Source organism: Oryza sativa, chromosome 4 (genome assembly GCF_034140825.1).
Source record: "Oryza sativa Japonica Group chromosome 4, ASM3414082v1".
NCBI lineage: Eukaryota > Viridiplantae > Streptophyta > Magnoliopsida > Poales > Poaceae > Oryza > Oryza sativa.
Window position 1 is genome coordinate 23,477,865 of NC_089038.1, and position 19,635 is coordinate 23,497,499.

Below are 19,635 nucleotides of genomic sequence, written 5' to 3' on the forward strand. Positions count from 1 at the left end.
CCGGTTTTGGGCCGTAGAAAGAAAACCGGCCCGTAAGTTTTGGACCGTAATTGTGCTTGTATGGGCTGTTTTGGTTGACTTCACATTTGCCACTCTATTCCCCAAACCCACCCACCTCCTCCCCTTTCTCGCGAAGAGAACGACGCACGCAGGCGTCGCCGTCGGCGAGCGGCGGCGGCGGACGGTGGACGGCGCGTGCGTAGCGAGCAGGGTGCGTGAGGACGGAGCTAAGCTAGCTGCTGACTAGAAGGTGATGCAACCACTCGAGCACAGAGAATATTGAGTGGATTCCTCCCTCCTCGCCCTCTGCTCGACGGGCGGTGCGTTTCTCTGTCGCTCCCATCCCCAGCCTCCACCTCCGCCTTGCTTCTCCTGAAATCCGGCCGTCCAGATCTCTGCCGCCGCAGCACCGCTCCACTCCGAGCTCCGGCGAACAGCCGGCAAATCCTAAACCCTAGACAGTGAGGGGTTGGAGCGGCGCCCGCCGCGGCGGACCGGACTGGCGGAGGGCGGGCGATTCGCGCGACGGCCGGCGTGTGCGGCGGCGACTGCGGGTCTGCGGCGCGGCGGCGGGCGCGGCTTGGCGTTGGCGGCCGGGTGGCCGGGGTTAGTAAAGGAAGAGGAAGAAGCTGAGCGCCAGATACCAGGCCGCCCACAAGGACCCACTGCTGGACTTCAACGACTGGAGGAAGAAAGGAGGCGTGCCCGAGGTGAAGCGGTTTGCAGGTAAACATCTTCCTGTTTTTAGTCCCTTTTGTTTATTGCACACATACAATTAACAATTAGCAAGTTTGTATCTAGTGGGAAGGATTTCTGCGACTAGTAAGAATACTCTGCTTCAACGTAGTCCTCTCGTTGATTAACGAAAATATATGGATTCTATTGGTCAATTGCAATAGTTTCAGTATCCATATGAACAGAAACTAGAGGATCTTTATCTTCTACCTTCATGTCAAGTAGCAAATTGCTGCAGTTTGCAGCTTATATTTCGATTGGGGAACCAGTTTTGTAATGTCTTCATATGTACAAAGAACCACGTGCCAGCCAAATGAGTCGTGGGCAGACAAGGGAATTATTAGTGTGTTATACTATACAAGCTAATTTTTAGGCTATTAGGTGTATGAACAATTTTTTTTTACCCCTTGTCATTTCGAATACACAAGTTCAAAAAGCTGGGTCCGCCACTGTGTCCCACTCCGGTCTCTGGGTGCCGTCGAGTCTGTGCTCCCCGTCTCTCCGAGCATGTGGCGCCTGCTAGCCGACGAGGACCCCAACTAGGTGTTGCAACAAGCCGATCTCTCTTGCCTCTTGCCCTGCCTCTAGGTCTCAAACCTCTCATTTAGTGATTTTAGTTATTTTCATTCTTTAGTTTGTTCACTTTCAATTTTCAAATGCCTAGATCAAGACAAGTACAGATCGATTCGATTTTTTTTTAAAAAAAAACTGTAGAGAGAATTTGTAGATGACCAACTTGAGATAATGATGTGATTTTATAGTCCTTAAGGCTAACTTGAGACTACCGATGTGAGAGGGGATCCACATTTCCTACATTGTAATGATCTTAGTAATCTTGCTGTGCTGTGGAAGTGTGAAAATGATTCAGAGTGAGAAATATGAGAACCAAGGTTACTAAGAAACCACTTGCTAGTACTGTATTTTTTTCTTAATGAAACCTGCTGGCATTAACTTGGTTTTTCTACCCACATCTTCAATATGCGGGATTTTGGTAAAAAAAATTTCTTTGTAAGATCATGATATAGAGGATTTGATTTTAGGATTCTTTTGTCATTTTAGGATATGATAAGTGCTGAACTAGAGCATATTATAGGTCTGAGAAATAATTTGTACTTCAATATCTCAGCATGGTTAAGTTCGCATTCTTTCCATCATACTTTACGGGTAGTATATTTATGATTTGTGATAACAACTAGGCTTGGCTCGGGGCTTGGCGAAATCCTGGGTCCGCCACTGGCCACAAGGGGCACTTATGAGATCTAAGTTGTAAAGCAACTGGCTTGTTGAGTAAAATCACCAAGCTATTTCATTGTTCTCAAGAATTCTCTCTCTGCAACCTGCAGCTCTTATCATGCAGCAATGGTCTCAACATTGTTTGAGTAAATTCCCTGTGTACCCCTGAAAACTCACTCAATCCCTTTCATACCCCTAAAATTTACCCGACCCCTTCTATACCCTTGAAATTTCAATTTGATCCCTTCCATGCCCCTACCGTTACATTTTCCATCATTTTACTGTTACGTTTGGTTGCATATGTCTTTTTTGCCCTTGATGCTTTAGGTTTAAATATAAGCTTCAAAAATAATTGAAAATTTTGTTTGAGTGCACATCGTGTGCATTTTATAAAACTAATGAGACTAAATAATTAGTGCAGAAAATTTTGACATAAATTTTGAAAATAAAATAAATGTAAAAAATTAAAATTTTTATTTGAAATTTTAATAGGACAATGGATTTTTTTATCAGGAGCATTCATAAAAAAAATGTTGTGAACATTGGTATACCTATCTTTATATGAATGCTCCTCATTTTTATGACCTTTTTTTTAAAAAATAAATACGTATTTTTTATTTCATTATCTAAAAATATTTTTTTGGGATAAATAATGCATCGCACAACAAACTCATAACTATAATAGTCTCATGCGAGAAGCTTTTATATTTTTAATAATGTAATTCATGAATTTCTTTGTTCATCCAAGGGTAAAATGGTCATTTTTATAGAAAATACACGGTCAACTAACGGTCAACTGACGGGAGGGGTATGCAAGGGATCAAAATCAAATTTTGGGGGTATATAAGGAAGTAAGCAAAATTCAGGGGTATAGAAGGGATTAGGAAAAATTTCAGGGGTATATAAGGGATTTTCTCACATTGTTTATGCATCGAGTGCCGTGTGCTAAAATTTATTTGTGTTGTCTGTTCACACGTTTAGCAATTCCTTGTTTGCAGAAGCATAACAGCAGTCTAGCTTGACAACAATGTCAGTCCTTCGCTCCATTCTCCCGACAGTAGCAAGAAACAATGGTTGGAGATGCTTTGCTACTGGGTTTCCTTCCGATACTATAGCAGAGCTCAATAAGGTGAGGGATTTGATCTCTATCTCTGCCCTGAATATTTCCTTTTGCAGCTATGGTTTTGGTGTTACTGACATGAACATGTATGTTTGTGGCTTGGTGATTTGTTTAATGGCTGCTATAAAACCCTTTTTTTTCTCATTTGGTGTTACTGACATGAAGCTCACTGAAACTGAGTATGATGTATATGACCTCATCGATATCTAATTGGGATTTCAATATCATTGTGTTGGGTTAATCTAATGTTCATTTTTTATTTTGAACAAACGCAACCACATGATTTTGAATACAGATCACATTGATTATTGTTTGTTGAGAGTGGAAATAGAGTTTTTAACTGAAACTAAACTGTCTATTGCTCATACTCCTATATACCTGAACTGTTACCTGATCAGATAGTTTCTAATATATGCCAGAGCTGTAAGCTGGTGCTTATGTATTCGACCACTTAATTGAACTAGTAATGTAAACTATATGATTTTTACAAGTAAACTCCACTACAGCAGGAACAAAATAGTCGGATCTTAACATGTCCTGATGCACTTTTGAGTTCTTGCCAATTTTTATCCATACTACAATGATGCACAATATAGCTTTTTTTTACTTTACAATTTTGTGCATGATTTAGAACTTACCGTCTCAATTAATTGATATAATTTAGAAAGCAAAAGTAAAATCTAAATGCAGATATGTAACTTGGTGTTGTGCAGCATCGTCATAAAACATCTCCATCTAGTTTATTTATCATTTTTCATTAAAATAAATTATTAATTATCTTGACATTTGCAATACCAGGAAATGGAATCTGTGTTTGGTGAATCTCCTTCACCCAGTCCTTTAGGTTCAACTCCTCAGCAACCAGCAAGGCCCACTAATGGATCAGGGGATGGACAACCAATGCTTACCCATACTGATAGCAGTGGCCAGGCAAAGATGGTTGATGTCTCATCCAAGCATGACAGCACAAGAGTTGCTATAGCCACATGCAGGGTCTTGCTAGGCCAGGAGGCATTTGATTTGGTAGCATCAAACAAGATTGCCAAAGGAGATGTTCTAACTGTTGCAAAGATTGCTGGAATAACTGGTGCAAAGCAAACCAGCAACCTCATACCGCTGTGCCACAACCTTAATCTATCCCATGTTCGTGTTGATCTTACTCTTAACGAAGAAGATTCTAGTGTTATGATAGAAGGAGAAGCTTCAACCAGTGGCAAGACAGGGGTTGAGATGGAAGCAATGACAGCAGTTGCCATTGCTGGTCTCACAGTCTATGACATGTGCAAAGCTGCTTCAAAGAACATATGCATAACAGATATCTGTCTCCAGCACAAATCTGGTGGAAAGAGTGGAAGCTGGTCCAGAAGTTAGACATTTATGTGAATCACAAGAATGAATTGGGTACCAAATTTCATAACCACCATACCAATAGGTTCTGAGGCTTCAATAAATGTTTGTTGGAATATTTTTACTTCTAGTAATCGGATTAATTTTACTCTCTAATATCGCACAATGCACTGTTCAATTATTTTAGGATGACTGGATATATATTACCTGATGTGAAATGCATCTTTTCCCTGATGTAGTATCAGTTCTTCATCACTTATTACTGCATATTATATAACGTTATGAAGTGCTATGCACATGACTTATCAACATAAGGTAGATAGCAATCAAGGTAACTATAGTGAGATATTTATGGTACTGTGTTGGAAGAGTTTTAGGTGCAGAAACATATAGGTTTTAGTTGTACATTAGATATAGTTCGCAGAATTATAATGTTGATAGTAGTATCGATCTGAGGGTACTTTTTTTTTAATGTTTCGTTACAATGTGGTAGAATGTATTTCTTCCATAAACACATGGGCAATAAAGTGAAACACAGGAAATCAAGAATGATCGGTCTCCTACAGTTTTCTTTGTCTGCACTTCAGTCAACTTAATCTGTTGCATAATACTTTAGATGGCATTGCTTTTGAACATGACATGTTTATATGCCATGTCAGATGATAAAAAAATGCATTAGTTAAAGTCTTCAATCAGTATAGCCAACTAGCTGATAAATCGTGACATCTTAATCTTAATCTTCATCTTGACAACCTTATTATACTTGGACATACATCTTGTATGGACTCTTTTTGTATTGAACCCTTCGCCCAAAAACTCAGGAGCTGGAAATCCTAATAATGAACAACAGAAGGTAATAATTTGCTTTCATTGAATGACGCATGCAAGGTTTCAAACATCCAAACTTCTCGGCCTAGTTCCTATCAATATGATGATGTTATTGCTTATTTGCAGGCAGTGACAAAATTGTTGTCCTGACCGTGCCTAATTCTTTAAGTGGTATCGTATTTGCATTTGGTTATTTTGATAATCTTATCACTTTCTGATGATGCAGGGAAAACATTTTTATCTTGATGTGCTTAAACATGACGATTTTTAAACCTATTGGCCGGACATGCTAGAGGTGAGACAATGACTCAGGGAAGGGACGACAGAACTGACATAGCACATCAAAATCATTTCTACGTGATGTTTAGCTGACCATTTTCTTCTCTAGTTACACAATGTACATAACACTTGTGAATGGTATGGAACTTTTAGTTTATACAGAACAGATCTAAACGGACCGTGACATATTGACATCACCCTGGAGTAGTTGGGACTTGGTTTTTTTTTTGTTCTTTTCTCTTCTAAATTTTGACAAATGAACACCTGGATGGAAGGTTTGAGTAATATATAATGAGCTAGGCATATTGTATGGCATGCAGGTTTTGCACTAGTTGGCTGCTCATCTCCTGTAATCTGGCCACCGTAGCCATTGACTCGATTTGGAGCCGACAATATATAGAACATCTGACATTCCAATTCTTTATTATCTTCCCAACAGATCGGCTATTGAAAATGTATCCTTTTTCTCTGATGATGGCATCAGAAGAGGTCAATTTCTGCGCGGCGTCGTTCCAACCACTCAGAAATAGTTCTTTTGGCCAGCGAGAGTAAGCAGCTATAAGCATATGAGATATGCAACAAGCACATTTTTGGTCAATGATCCCTGGTCACCTGGTGTCTGCTTCCCTAACAGATCTTGTGGATCTTGATTTGACCAGCATTTCAGGATAGTGAGTACAATTTTCTCTCGTATTTATTAATATTTCAGCATTATGAGTCATATATGAACAACATATATTTCTGACTTCTTATGCATGAACATTATGCTGTCTGTCTGCAAAGAATTGAATAGACCTTGTTGGTACAACAATACTAACTAGTGCTCCTTTTATTTTAAACCGAGCAAACAGCACATAATTGATCTAGAAAGATGTCTTTGCCTAAAGCATAGAGAGAGAGAGATCCAAGCACTTGGCCTTCTTTCCTTTTCTGCTATTGGTTGTTGACAACCTAACATTAGCATCTTGTCATGTCAGTCGAGTGATTCCCTGGTTCCTTCACCCAGAATTATCAGGTGCTACTGGCTTGATATGGACATATGGTCTATCTGAATCTCAATTAAGAGAGTTAAGTATAAAAGCCCTTATGGAAAAGTTGACAGATGTGATGAGAAAGTGCTGCCACGTCAAATAGGATATGATTATAAAGGGGCCAAACTTATCAGAATGTTGCACCGGGGGGTTTGGCGAAACTAATGAAATACATATCTGTGCGTGCTACAAGACGAGAGACGTGATGATTCGAAAAAGGAATCGAGTCAAAAATGCATGCTATGAACACCTATATCGTTAAAGAAACAAAGTTCTCACTGAAAGCACTCGTGTCCTTTCTGATCGGCATGTGAATGACAACATATTGACAGTTGCATTATGATGGCATTAGCAGCAACCGTATTCACATCTCAGCCATATTGTTTTGTAGCCACATTTTTGCAACACTTGAGTTTGGTATTGGGATTTGCATGGTTTGATCCACAATTTGTTGTCATGCTAGCATACTTGTAGAAACTTTGCTCTGCCAGAATCTGGCTAACTTGACGCGACCGAATTGGACGCCAAATATAAAAAAAATGTCTGTGTTCAGTGGTACCAAAGCAGCCACCTAAACAATTCTACTCTTGTTCTTTTCAGAAAGCCGGAAAATCTGACAGTGCATCAGCCTGCCCATATATCAGGTATTCCTACATGTTATTTGACAGCCTAAAATATGTCCACAATTTTTCAACGCCTAATCCGATCCGTGGCATGAGGTGATAATCAGTAGTTTTATGGATTAACAACTCAGAGCTATAGTATACTACATTTTTTCTGAAGGACGCGTGGAAGTCTACAATTCCCTAAGAGTCACGAGTACAATCACCTATGGGGCATTTTTCTACGTACGTGCAATATCATATACCCACAAGAAAACGTACGTGCGCACACATGGCAACGAAGCATTTGCCCAAACCAATCAGCACGACGGAAAAGAAATCAGCAAGCGAACGAGAAGCAATGCAACCACGACAAAGCAGCAGATATCATTCTATAACGAAAACGTCCCCGTCGAAACGGAACGGGGCAAGCCTACGTACCCGGCCACCTCAACATGCCAAAAGTCGTAAGTACGCGTGATGCCATATCCCCCCCCCCCCCCCCCCCCGGGGTTATTTTTTGATTCGCCATGCACTATCGTGACACCAAGCCGATCTGGCAGTCTGAGCCGTTCAACCGGCGGGAGAGGGGGAAAAAAGAGAGAAGAATCGGCCCCGCGCCCCGCTACGTAGCCGGGTGGCACCCATGGTGATTGGCGATGCGAGTGCCGTGCGTGCGCGCGTGAGAAGCGGGGATTATTTTTTCTTTCATTTTTTCCCGGTGGATGTGGACATCGACCGGTAAGAGAGACGACCGTGAGATCCCCCGCACGGGCGGGACTCCTCTCTCTCCGCGCGCGCGCGCGCGGCTGCCACGACACGCGTCGCGGTGGTCGCCCACACCGAGAAAGGAAACCCGTGGCGCTCGCGTGATCGATCGCCTACTACACGCCTCCCGCTGTGACCTGCCCGTTTCGGCGTGCCCGGCTCCTTGCCGCGCGAAAGGGGCGCGCGCGCGCGGCCGCGCGTGAGCAACACCGGGTGATCGGCGGCCGTGGTGCGTGTGCTAGCGTTTTCTCGGCGGAAGTCGATCGGCGTATCGGCGCGCGCGCGCGGCTGCGCGGAGGAATCGATCGACCGTGACGCGTACGTCCGTGTCGGGCTTTGTTTGCTTGCAGGAGGGTTACGTTGTTTGGTCGACGGACGCGATCACGCGACTGTGTTAGTACGATAAACACTTGTCACGTAGGTACAAAATAAATTAGCGAAGACGCGTAAAAGTTTCCAACGTACGGTGGTGACAAAACACCATTAGGCTGGCCTGGCCCTGAACGTACGGGAATATACGTTGCAATGTGAGTGAGGATCGGACATAGCTTTCTCTGTCTATCCCAGAAAATCACAGCTCGGGTTCATACCCGGTTAAGTGTCCCAAATTCTCACAGGTCAAGTTCACATCCGGAGACCGAGACCACGCAATGATTTGATCCCGAAAACCGTAGCTCATGATAGAGGGGGGTAGCAGCACTATCGATTATTGATCCAGCAGCGCGTTGTGCTGGACGTGTACTTTGAAAGAAGCCGTTTTGTCGGCTGCCGATGAGCAGAACCCATGATCGCCATGCATGACAGCATGGAAGGGGGCAGGCTCCAGAGATTTTCAGAAATTCAGAGACGAGGATTGCCTCGATGGCACATCGACATGACACCAATCATCCCGTGTAGGATCCATTTGGTGCGCGCACGCGCACACACACACAGAGTACATATCATCATGCCACACATCTTAAAGCATCAGCTGATGCACGCGTTGCGTTGGAGAGATCACAGAGAGTTCTTCCTTTGCAACGGAGTGTCGTAGCAGATGACTAACTGATGATGGTGTTTTGCAACTGGCTGCAGGCTCCTCCCATTTGTAGATAGATGCGGCTCTAGCTTTTTCAAGTCCCTTGTGTGGTAATATTCGATCTTTTTCTGCGTTTTCCGCAAAGCGTTAAATGCTGGACGGAACTCCGAACTCGTCTTGGAGATGGCGTTTTTCTTTTCCGTTGTGTTCAGTTTGTCTCTTCCTTAAGTTTGTTGACAGCAACACAGCACTAACCGAGGATTCAGGATGCATCGGCAAACTGATAAGAGCTTCTTGGTGAATTTATTGCGCGAGCAGAAGCACCACTGTAGCAGATATTTCGCACGAAAATGATGTCAAATATCTCATTGTTTGTTCTGGCTTGTTAACCAAAATCACACTCATAATCATCATGCATGGACCTACGCACATTTTTGGTTGATACAGTGGATGAAGTAATATGTAGTAGTGTAAATTAGACATATGAATTCTTTAACCAGACATTTGAATTCCCCATCAGCAGTATTCTCTGCGGCCTGAACATATGGGGGCCGGGGACATTTCAGACGTTTGCCCCATTTCTGACAGCCGCGGAGAATAATGCACAGTAGCATGGCGTTTGTCACACATATCCGTTCTAAGCCCCACAAAACCAAGTGGATCCTCTGTGCTGTGCTGTGCATTGCATGTACCTGCAGGGCTGCAAAGAGAACACAGGTACATTGGCTCTGCAGATCTGCATATTATCTTACGGCCTTTGCAGAAACGGAGAGAATAATTCTCCCCCATTGGATTGCATGTATACAAGCAGCAGAATGTTGTGCACATCCACTGCTATTACACAATAGTATCAGCCTGTGACCAATGTGCTGTCACTGGGCTACAGGATCATCGTGCCACTGCCAGTTTGTCACCGATTTGATTGGCTTATCTCCTGGGAGATTCTCCTTTTAAGGGTTTAAGTACCCCTGATTCTAATCAGGTTCAGGGCAAATGATTATACGTACTACTGTACAATCCCTGCAGAAAATTACGCACAAAGACCAAATATCAAGGTTTGCTATGGACTGAATATATCTTTTGTTTGCGCCTGGACGTCGGTAGCTACCCCAGATATTAATTAATTATTTGAATTAGTGATTTTGTACCAAATGATCGAACCAGCTCATGCTTAGCATGAAGCTAATAAATTCTCCCGTTTATTGCAGTACTCGAATACAAATAGTAGGTGTACTACTCGCCATGGAGTCTGCTCTAATTCGTTCTCAAAAGCTTCTGGAGACGAAGGATTGGTTTGGTCGCTTTCTCGGTTGCTGCTCGGCTCGCGTGTCGCATATGACGCTTTACTTAATGCTGCTAGTAGTACTCATAATTTCCATTAATTAAGACTCATTTAATTAGTAATGCACCAAATCCTTAAATCCAGCCAGATCAGATCAAAGTCATCCTAGGGTAAAACACTCTGATCTGATGGATCACTAGCCACTAAATTAATCCGGTGATTGATCATGTGTGGAAGCAAGTTTTGGCTCGTTACAAGGTACTATTACATAACACTACGCTGTCCTGTATAGCTATCTCATCTATCTCTTCCCATGCATTTTTCACCTACTAGCTAGTACTCCATCCGTTTTAAAATGTTTGACACCGTTGACTTTTTAGCACATGTTTGACCGTTCGTCTTATTCAAAAATTTTTGTGAAATATGTAAAACTATATGTGTACATGAAAGTATATTTAACAATAAATCGAATGATATGAAAAGAATAAATAACTACTTAAATTTTTTGAATAAGACGAATGGTTAAACACGTACTAAAAAGTCAACGGTGTCAAACATTTTGAAATGGAGGGAGTAGTAACCTGTGATGAGTTTCCTTCATCACCCACGTCTCTTTCTACTAAAAAGACCATCATGTAGCTCGCCTCTAGTATTTAAGGGGCACCACCACCCCTCCCACTTTATTTCCTCTATACAACGATTTCCTCTTGTCACCCTGAATCTACTTCTGCTGCAAAAGGTAATTAGCATATCCTAACTATTTATCACCTCATCCCTCAAGTGTGTTCTTCTACTTTCTTAGATGTACTTTTTAAACTTTTCTGTGCATAAACATCTCATGTGCTGATTCTTTTTGTGTGTTCTATGTGCTTGCATACCATGTCCGTTTGGTTCGATTCGATTTTTTAAGCATCCGTGTGGTTTGTTTTTGTTCTAGCTTAGCTAGCTAGCTAGCAAAGAGGTGTCATGGATACATACCAGCTTTAATTTGATTTGGTTTGCTCTACCTTTAAAAGTGTGTGAATCATCTCCGGTCCTAGTTTATGCATATCTGTGTGCATATGTACAAATGTTTCAGGACAGGAGTTGGCATAACAGCTAACAAATCTTACATATATAGCAGCAATAAGCAAGGAGCAGTTAGCCAGGTAAAGCTCTAGCTAGCTAGCTTAGGCAGCAATGGAGCAGCATCAGGGCCAGGCAGGCATGGACTTGCCCCCTGGCTTCCGCTTCCACCCGACCGACGAGGAGCTGATCACGCACTACCTCGCCAAGAAGGTCGCCGACGCCCGCTTCGCCGCCCTCGCCGTCGCCGAGGCCGACCTCAACAAGTGCGAGCCCTGGGACCTGCCATGTAAGCAACCTCTCCTCTACTTAATTACCTCTGCAATCTGCATGCAGTGATGAACTGATGATTGATATATACATGGATCATTGGATTGGCTAGCTAGCTAACATCTGTTGATGCTGCGATGGAATTATTGGCAGCTCTGGCGAAGATGGGGGAGAAGGAGTGGTACTTCTTCTGCCTCAAGGACAGGAAGTACCCGACGGGGCTGAGGACGAACAGGGCGACGGAGTCCGGGTACTGGAAGGCCACGGGGAAGGACAAGGACATCTTCAGACGGAAGGCCCTCGTCGGCATGAAGAAGACGCTCGTTTTCTACACGGGGCGCGCTCCCAAGGGGGAGAAGTCTGGCTGGGTCATGCACGAGTACCGCCTCCACGGCAAGCTCCACGCCGCCGCCCTCGGCTTCCTCCACGGCAAGCCCGCGTCGTCCAAGGTACACGAACGCACGTACGCCGCGTGCGTGTGTTTGGTTGTGACCAGTTTGATCGATCGATCGATCGATCGATTGAGCAGGCCGGACTGACACGCCGTGGGTTTTTCTTGTTGGTGCGTAGAACGAGTGGGTGTTGTGCAGGGTGTTCAAGAAGAGCCTCGTGGAGGTGGGCGCGGCGGGAGGGAAGAAGGCGGCCGTGGTGACGATGGAGATGGCGAGGGGAGGGTCGACGTCGTCGTCCGTGGCGGACGAGATCGCCATGTCGTCCGTCGTCCTCCCTCCGCTGATGGACATGTCCGGAGCCGGCGCCGGCGCCGTCGACCCGGCGACGACGGCGCACGTGACCTGCTTCTCCAACGCGCTGGAGGGCCAGTTCTTTAACCCGACGGCAGTACACGGGCACGGCGGCGGCGACTCCTCGCCGTTCATGGCGAGCTTCACGCAGTACGGGCAGCTGCACCACGGCGTGAGCCTGGTGCAACTCCTGGAGAGCTGCAACGGCTACGGCGGCCTCGTCGACATGGCAGCGTCCGGCAGCCAGCTGCAGCCGGCGGCGTGCGGCGGCGAGCGGGAGAGGCTTAGCGCGTCGCAGGACACCGGCCTCACCTCCGACGTGAACCCGGAGATCTCGTCATCCTCCGGCCAAAAATTCGACCACGAGGCCGCGCTATGGGGCTACTAAGGTTTGATATGATCAGCGCCGTGTACGTTAATCGCGGGCGATTAGCGAAGTAGCGATTACTGTAAATAAAACCATGAGATCGCGATCGAGGCATCTACCAAGGTTCGCTTAATTTGCTTGTACCTATAGGTGTAGATTATTTGGTGATTTGGGAGATGTAATTAGCATTGTTTGTTTGTAATTCGTATCAGAATGATCGATGCAGTATTGTTTGGAGGGTTAGTTAAGCAATTGGCCACTCCTCAGTTGCCAGTTAATTAGTTAGAGTTGCTTAATTTAGCTCTTTCTAAAAAGCTAGCAGAGACTAATAGCTAACTGTGATCTCATCCTGAACCTAAAAGTTTGACCTGCTGTGTGATATAGTAGCTGGTACCATCAGCTATAGCTAATCTAGCATTTAAAGCATGATTCGGTTTGGTCCATGACTAGCACATCTCAACCATCGTACACAAAGCTCTAATCCCCAATTAGTGATCAGCTAGTAGCTCCATTGTCCTTGGGCGATCACATCACATCGCAACCCTTACACAGTGCACATGACACAACAGTGGCCCCCGGCTAGCTATCTATGCAGCTTAGCTTAGGTTGGCACACACAAGAACACACAACGCCCTACATGTCACCAATTTGGTTCCCATGCCTTGTCTCTACGCAGGCATGGGGCCCCTAATGATATGAGCAAGCACTTGTCATATGAATGTGTGGGACCCACCCTGATTGATGGTGGCTTCTCCATAGAGCTAGCCCATATGTTGTTTTCAATCAAAATCCTGAGAAATTAAATATAATTATATGTGGCAGCTAACAGGGGCCAGTTAGGTCAACTAATCAAAGCTCCTGCATTTTGCCTCCCTGCCATGAGCTAGCAAATGCTGCAAGGACAACTGTGCTGCTTCTAGTAGATCTCTTATGCCTACTAGTCCTGAATTATAGAGAAAAAAAACTCTTCTGCTGTAACCCAAAAAAAAAAACCATGTAGGGCAGCTCGCATAGATTTTATATGAGTACGATCTCCTTTTGTTTAGTGTGTCTCGTATCTTTGGACATCATCTCCCTCGGGAATTCTATTCCATCCTGCCAATTAAAGATGTCAGCAAAGACAACTGTCCATTTGATAAAGCTTTGTACTTCCAACGCAATATCCATTGTGCTCGATCAAATTAAATCAGTGTGCATATGTCTATTGTACTCGTACAATGGATTGTTGCATCCGCTTAGTTTATTGGACATTTTAATGGAGTGTACTAGAGATATTACTCCAAGATATATACAACTGTTTGTGGTTTATTAGTCTCCTTTCCATTATTCTCAGATAAAAGTACAGCTTTTATTTTTTTATATTACTTTAATGTTGATAGTGGGCCACCGCCACCCCTATCACTTGTGTGAGAATATTTGTGGAATTTTTGTGCCCCCTAATTCAAATGCTCCTGATTCCCAATTCCCAATTTGTCCTTTGATTCTGTTGCAACACACAAACAAATAAGCTATTTTTTTTAAAAAAAAAATCTCAATTGTGCTTGTACTTTCCTACCCCGGCCCAACAAAGACGAAGAGGAAAAAAACTAAACGAACAAAGAAAGTAAAATATAAAAACAACTTAATTATATGTGAAACTAGAAAAGTTATTAATTAATATTATGCAAAAATCTCTAACAACATCAACAAATCAAATAGAATATTCATGTAGTAGTTATATCGATATATACAGTCGATTATGAAATATTGCAGGGGATTCGGGGATCAGGTGCATTTAAACAATGATGATTAATTATGTGCCATTCTTTAATTTGTCATTGTTAAATACTTGTAATTAGCTAGATTAATTTGTAAAACTTTCAACATGGAAATGTTCAGATTTCAATTCACAAAACTACCTTTCGCACGAATTCCGATCTCGAAAACTACAAAGATATTTTCAAAAAAAAACATAACGAACAAAATAGTGTGCATTCAAGCTTTTTAATAGAGCAAGCTAGTCCTTCATTCACAATCAAGATAACATCCTGCAAAAGCGAGCCCCCTAAAGCAGCATATCTCTCATTGTGAATGGAGACCGTCAATGTCAATGAGGGAGCGAGTAGCTGAAAAAATGTAGTTTGGGGATCAGCATTAGGGTTTGGGACCCCTGAAGTGTAGCTCAGTCACAATGCCAGCACTAGCTAGGGGCTATTTTGCCTTGGAATAATGAGATATGAGGGCTGGTGGGTGGGATAGAGATCGAAATGAGCGAAGAATTAGGACGAAATGAGGTGGGAAAAAAATAGATAGCTAGTGTGTAAAAGTAACCCCATGATGTGTAGGAAATTACTTTCATTTCCTATTATCCAAACGAGTAGCCTAGTAGATGATGGATAATAATAAGTAACGACGATGCTAGATTTTCAGTACTAAAATCATGGATATATTCAAGTTGTGCACAACGTCTATTATGGGACTCGTGAGAGAGGGGTATTAATTAGTACTGTGAGCTATGTCAAAGTGACAAGTCAAGCATAAGTGGATAGATGAACCTTATTGTCAATAACCTAACCTCTCCAGCATCGAGGATAGCCCCATGAAGCTACTTGCCCATTATGCAATGGAAAATGGAGTCTTGTGGACACCTCATGTACATTATATGTATACTCCAAGTAATTAGTTTAGGGCTTGGAGCGCGCAACGTTGGTCCTTTCTCTCCCTCTCTCTCCATCTACTTTAGGTAATTTTTAGATTTAGTGGAGTTACTACAAGGATGGGATTGTATCAAGGGGCATCAAAGTGTTACAGGTTTTATTCATGTAGCACTTTGTAAGTTGCGGATTGTTCGAACGGAACACTCTGTAAATACATATGTTACTGAGTGCTTGTCCGTTATACTAGAGGAATGACAAACACATAATAAAATGTAGGTTTCTTCGCAATGAATAAGAATATTTGTTAATTTAACCAATTAATGTTTGTTTAGTGTGTTAAATTTGTTGTAAGTGTGGTGTGAGCTCTCGTAAGCCTTTTTCTCAATGACCCATGGTTGTTGAGTATTTGTAATGCTTTTCTGACAACTTCATTCTTCGTCGATATTTCACCAGCCTGGCAAAAAATGAACATGGATTCCCATGGTGGTGCCACTTGTCATTCTTAGCTATCGTGCAAATTCAGTGTACCATTTGATATCACTACATGCTCAAAACAAACATTTTGATTTTATAGCTAATAACTAATACTCCCTCCGTTTCATAATGTAAGACTTTCTTTGTATTGTCCATATCCATATGGATGTTAATAAATCTAGACATAATATTTATATGAATGTAGGCAATGCTAGAAAGTCTTACATTATGAAACGGAGGAAGTAGATATAAGGAGATAATGATGATATCCCTAAAATACTATAATAAAATTAATTAGTTTTTAGTAAGTGGGACATAAACTGTTGACTCAATTAACATATTAGATATAACCAGCCTTCGTTGGTAACTTTTAAAAACTTTGATTTAAGTCAAATGTAAAATGATGCTTTGGACGCAATGGAACCATCTCTCCGTCTTTGCGCACGAGACAGAGAATACTTCTGAAAATAGAAACATACCTAGGTAGAGACGATCCAACAAGAGATTCTCTTGATTCTCTCTTATAGTGCCTTGTGAGGTGAATGGTTTTCTTTCAAACAATGGTAGTACAACTTCCGCCCTATACCCCAACTAAGAAATGCACACAACTATATTTCTAGACATAAGGATTTGAATTCCGATGGTTAAAGTCATACATCACAATTCCACCATCATCCTAATACATGGTGCTTCTCCAAGTGAATGCTTTGGTTTGTAAAACAAGTAATTAAGTTAAGTATGTTATTTGCGGTAGATGTAAAGAGAAGGGTGTAGGTGGGTAATTAACCTGACTTTTCCCCTCACTTTTTAGGTTGCTATTTTATACAGTACCTTTGATGTTTATGCAAGATGCACCTTTAATTAGTTGATTCCAACCCGGTCAGTTTAGGATATAACAAGTGGAGAATTTCATGTGAACTCAAGAAAGGAAAGGCAGATGGTTAGTTTAGAGTTTCAGAAATATACTAGGTTGGATTCTGTGGGCAAAACTATTAGCAGTTTGATAAACGAATGAAATTGACACCAAAACTATATTAATTATCCTCTATCATAACCTTATACAAGTGTTCATATATATAGCAACTCGATCTTCACTTATAAAATCGACCGCTATATATATGTTTATTATGCCCATGCCCAACCCCTGCTGTGTCATCACGGAACCCCACCGAGAAAAAGAAAGGGGTCGAGAGGGGCTGCAAACCGGCTAACTCTTGGCTCTCCGCCTATCGGTCTATGAAAAGAACAAGCCACAACTTGGCGATAGCTAGATATATATTCCAGCTCTGATGTGTCGTTGGAACTGTCAAGCCATGCCATCAATCTCTCCCACGAGAAAATATTCCAAACCCCCTCATCAGATCAGCGCCTTGTAGGCTTCTGCTGCTCACCAGTAACCCCCACTCCCCCAGCTTGTTCCCTTGCGCCAAGTAGCACAAACTAATATAACTACTAGTAGTAGATTACTAGATTATTATTATTAACCGACTTACCGACCTAGTACCTTATTGGCGACTGCCTATGTATACGAATCTACAGCTAGCAGCAGCTGCAGCCGCATGCAACGCGATCTAGCTTGTTGCGCGCTGTGCATGGCGTCAGCGCTAGAGAAGGGCATGTATGTACTTACGCTCTGGTCGTTTGTCGCGCGCCGATCCATCCGGTGGCGCGCGTGCAGGGAGGCAAGCCGAGATGTGTCGTTCACGGGGCGCGACGGACAACGATCCCCATGGGTGTGGGGGAAGCGGGGGAGAGGGAACACGCGCGCCTCCATGCAAAGCTAGCTAAGCTAGAGTCCATTGTTGGCATGTGGCGGATAGTTTGTACGCACGTATAGGAGGAGGCGCGACTGCGCGAGGGACAGAATGTGTACCGATCGACGCGTCGCTTTCCGCCCCTCTGCATGCGCGCGGAGCATTCGCGTCGGTCGCCCGGCACGCGTACGGCGTGCGACCGCGCGGTCGCAATGGGATTGTATGGCATATGCCACGCCGCGAGGCTGACACAAACGGCGGGTGTTTGAGGCCAAACAAAAGGCTTAACAAGCAAAAAGCCAGCATGTATACCTGTTAATCAGGTCGGCAGGTCTTTGGGGCTTTGATGTACTGATGAACCGTTGTTGAGGCCCATCTAAAGAGTGAAGATAAGCCTGTTGCCATATGCGGCATCTCGGCCTTGCAAACGCCAGGCCCATTAATTGAGTGAGAAGCCCTATGCGGCCTGTCTAAAGAAAAGGCAGCCTAAACAAAAAGAGAACAGTTCACGTTCATTAAAGAAATAAAAAAAAGGAATCCGAAATGGTTCGGGGTATTATTGAACCCGACGTGAATCGAACACGCAACCTTCTGATCTGGAGTCAGACGCGCTACCATTGCGCCACGGATCCTGTGGTACTATTTGAAGAATGAAAAGATATATATCTTTCTTTTTGCATATAAATGAGAGAAATGTACAACTCGCATATATTACTCCACAATTTATTCCGGTATTTCCTGAGCTCCTTTCCTCGATCAATTTTCGACTCCACGCCACGGGCAAACTCTGACTCATGCATACATGGCTCCATGTCCGGACTCAGCAGACTCGTAGAGAGGCAGGCGGTACGTCGTTAGTTAGGAGCACGTACGTAGCATTTCACCCTAACGCCCTGACCCTCTCTGTCCGTGCACCGTGCACGGTAGATCGTACTACCTTCACGCATAACCCAGGTCCAGACTCCAGACCCGTGGCCTCCTTTGACCATAATAGTCCTCCCGTAAACGATGAAGCAAAGGAACAAAACACTGCAAGGTACTACACTGACTTACCGACTGACTGACCGCATCCGCTGCACCCTGGCGGTGCCATTAATACGAGGAGATGCCGGCAAAGCGGCAGCAAATCACCCGCCCCGATTTGTCCGAGCCGTGATTTGTCGCTCGGAGAAACGGGAGAAGTATCCGATGCGAGTGCCGCGCGCTAACCGCGCCGGCGCGCTTACGAACCGAGCAAGGTCGCCGGCCGACGGCCGCTGAAACCGGCAGGCAGGCAGGCAGTAGCAGCCTAGCAGGCAGCTACTAGCCTACTACTACCCTCTTCCGCTTGCCATTGGCCGATCGAGCAACCAGCCGCCGGCCGGTCCTCTCCCGCCGCAGTAACCACTGGCCACGTGATGCTGTCGTCCGGCCCGATCCGATCGATCCACACAGCACGAGGCCGCGCGTTCGCCGTCGGTTGCGCCGTCATCTCCTTGCTTGTACCGTAGGAGTAGTACTACTACCTATTCCTCCGTCCCAAAAAAAAATAAATCTTAGTTATAATTCTGGATACGTATATGTTTAGATTTATTGATAGAATTGGATTCTTTTTAGACGGAAGGGTAACTACATACGCTGTATACGCGCGCCGTACAGCGGCGGCCGGCGGATGCGTGCTCTAGCCTGATTCGCCGATCTTCCGAAGGATCCGGACGGGCAGCCGATCGAGCATGCTCACGTCAGGTTCATCAACCGTTCGGTCGTACTCGTACCGCTGCACTTTTACCCCAGGCCAGCGCGCCACGGCGTCCGTGCAGCGAACGACGACTTGACTGCACGATCGTGGGATGTACATGAGTACATCGTGTGTATTGTATCCTCCTACTACAGTATTGCTAGTCAGCGAAGGACAAAATCGTACTTTCTCTGTTTCATAATATAAATCATTTTAGCATTTCTCACATTTATATTGGATGTTAATGAATCTATATATACAATGCTAAAATGACTTACGTTATGAAACAGAGGGAGTATTTGACACTAGCAGCTGAATACCGCATGTACACGTATGCACGTGCACGTTCCATCCCTTTGATTCTCC

General features: G+C 43.9%; 2 protein-coding genes and 1 non-coding gene across 7 annotated transcripts; 2 read left to right on the top strand and 1 right to left on the bottom strand.

Annotated features, from left to right (window-relative positions):
• Positions 1–88: 88 nt before the first annotated feature.
• Positions 89–6,353, top strand: LOC4336051 (cyclic pyranopterin monophosphate synthase, mitochondrial). 4 transcript variants are annotated; one of them, XR_003241817.2, is made up of 5 exons: positions 89–726; positions 2,967–3,097; positions 3,887–4,489; positions 5,490–5,558; positions 5,982–6,353. XR_003241817.2 is itself a non-coding variant. In XM_015777962.3 (4 exons), exons 2-3 carry the CDS (start codon positions 2,996–2,998, stop codon positions 4,457–4,459), a joined length of 675 nt encoding a protein of 224 aa, XP_015633448.1. In that variant the 5' UTR covers positions 89–726; positions 2,967–2,995; the 3' UTR covers positions 4,460–4,489; positions 5,490–5,857. The 4 variants fall into 4 exon arrangements, 3 of the variants coding, with proteins under 3 accessions (XP_015633448.1, XP_015633449.1, XP_025880483.1); XM_015777962.3 differs by lacking the exon at positions 5,982–6,353 and having other exon boundaries at positions 5,490–5,857; XM_015777963.3 differs by lacking the exons at positions 5,490–5,558; positions 5,982–6,353 and having other exon boundaries at positions 89–320; positions 392–726; positions 3,887–4,673.
• A 4,552-nt stretch (positions 6,354–10,905) lies between these two features.
• LOC4336052 (NAC domain-containing protein 92) lies at positions 10,906–13,113 on the top strand. Of its 2 annotated transcripts, none has more exons than XM_015778438.3 (4): positions 10,906–10,982; positions 11,364–11,597; positions 11,732–12,027; positions 12,149–12,966. In XM_015778438.3, the coding sequence occupies exons 2-4, from the start codon at positions 11,423–11,425 to the stop codon at positions 12,707–12,709; spliced, it is 1,032 nt and encodes a 343-aa protein (XP_015633924.1). In that variant the 5' UTR covers positions 10,906–10,982; positions 11,364–11,422; the 3' UTR covers positions 12,710–12,966. The 2 variants fall into 2 exon arrangements, with proteins under 2 accessions (XP_015633924.1, NP_001406328.1); NM_001419399.1 differs by having other exon boundaries at positions 10,927–10,982; positions 11,367–11,597; positions 12,149–13,113.
• A 4,999-nt stretch (positions 13,114–18,112) lies between these two features.
• Positions 18,113–18,184, bottom strand: TRNAW-CCA (transfer RNA tryptophan (anticodon CCA)). The gene has a single exon. It is a non-coding gene; the product is annotated as a tRNA-Trp (tRNA).
• Positions 18,185–19,635: the final 1,451 nt, after the last annotated feature.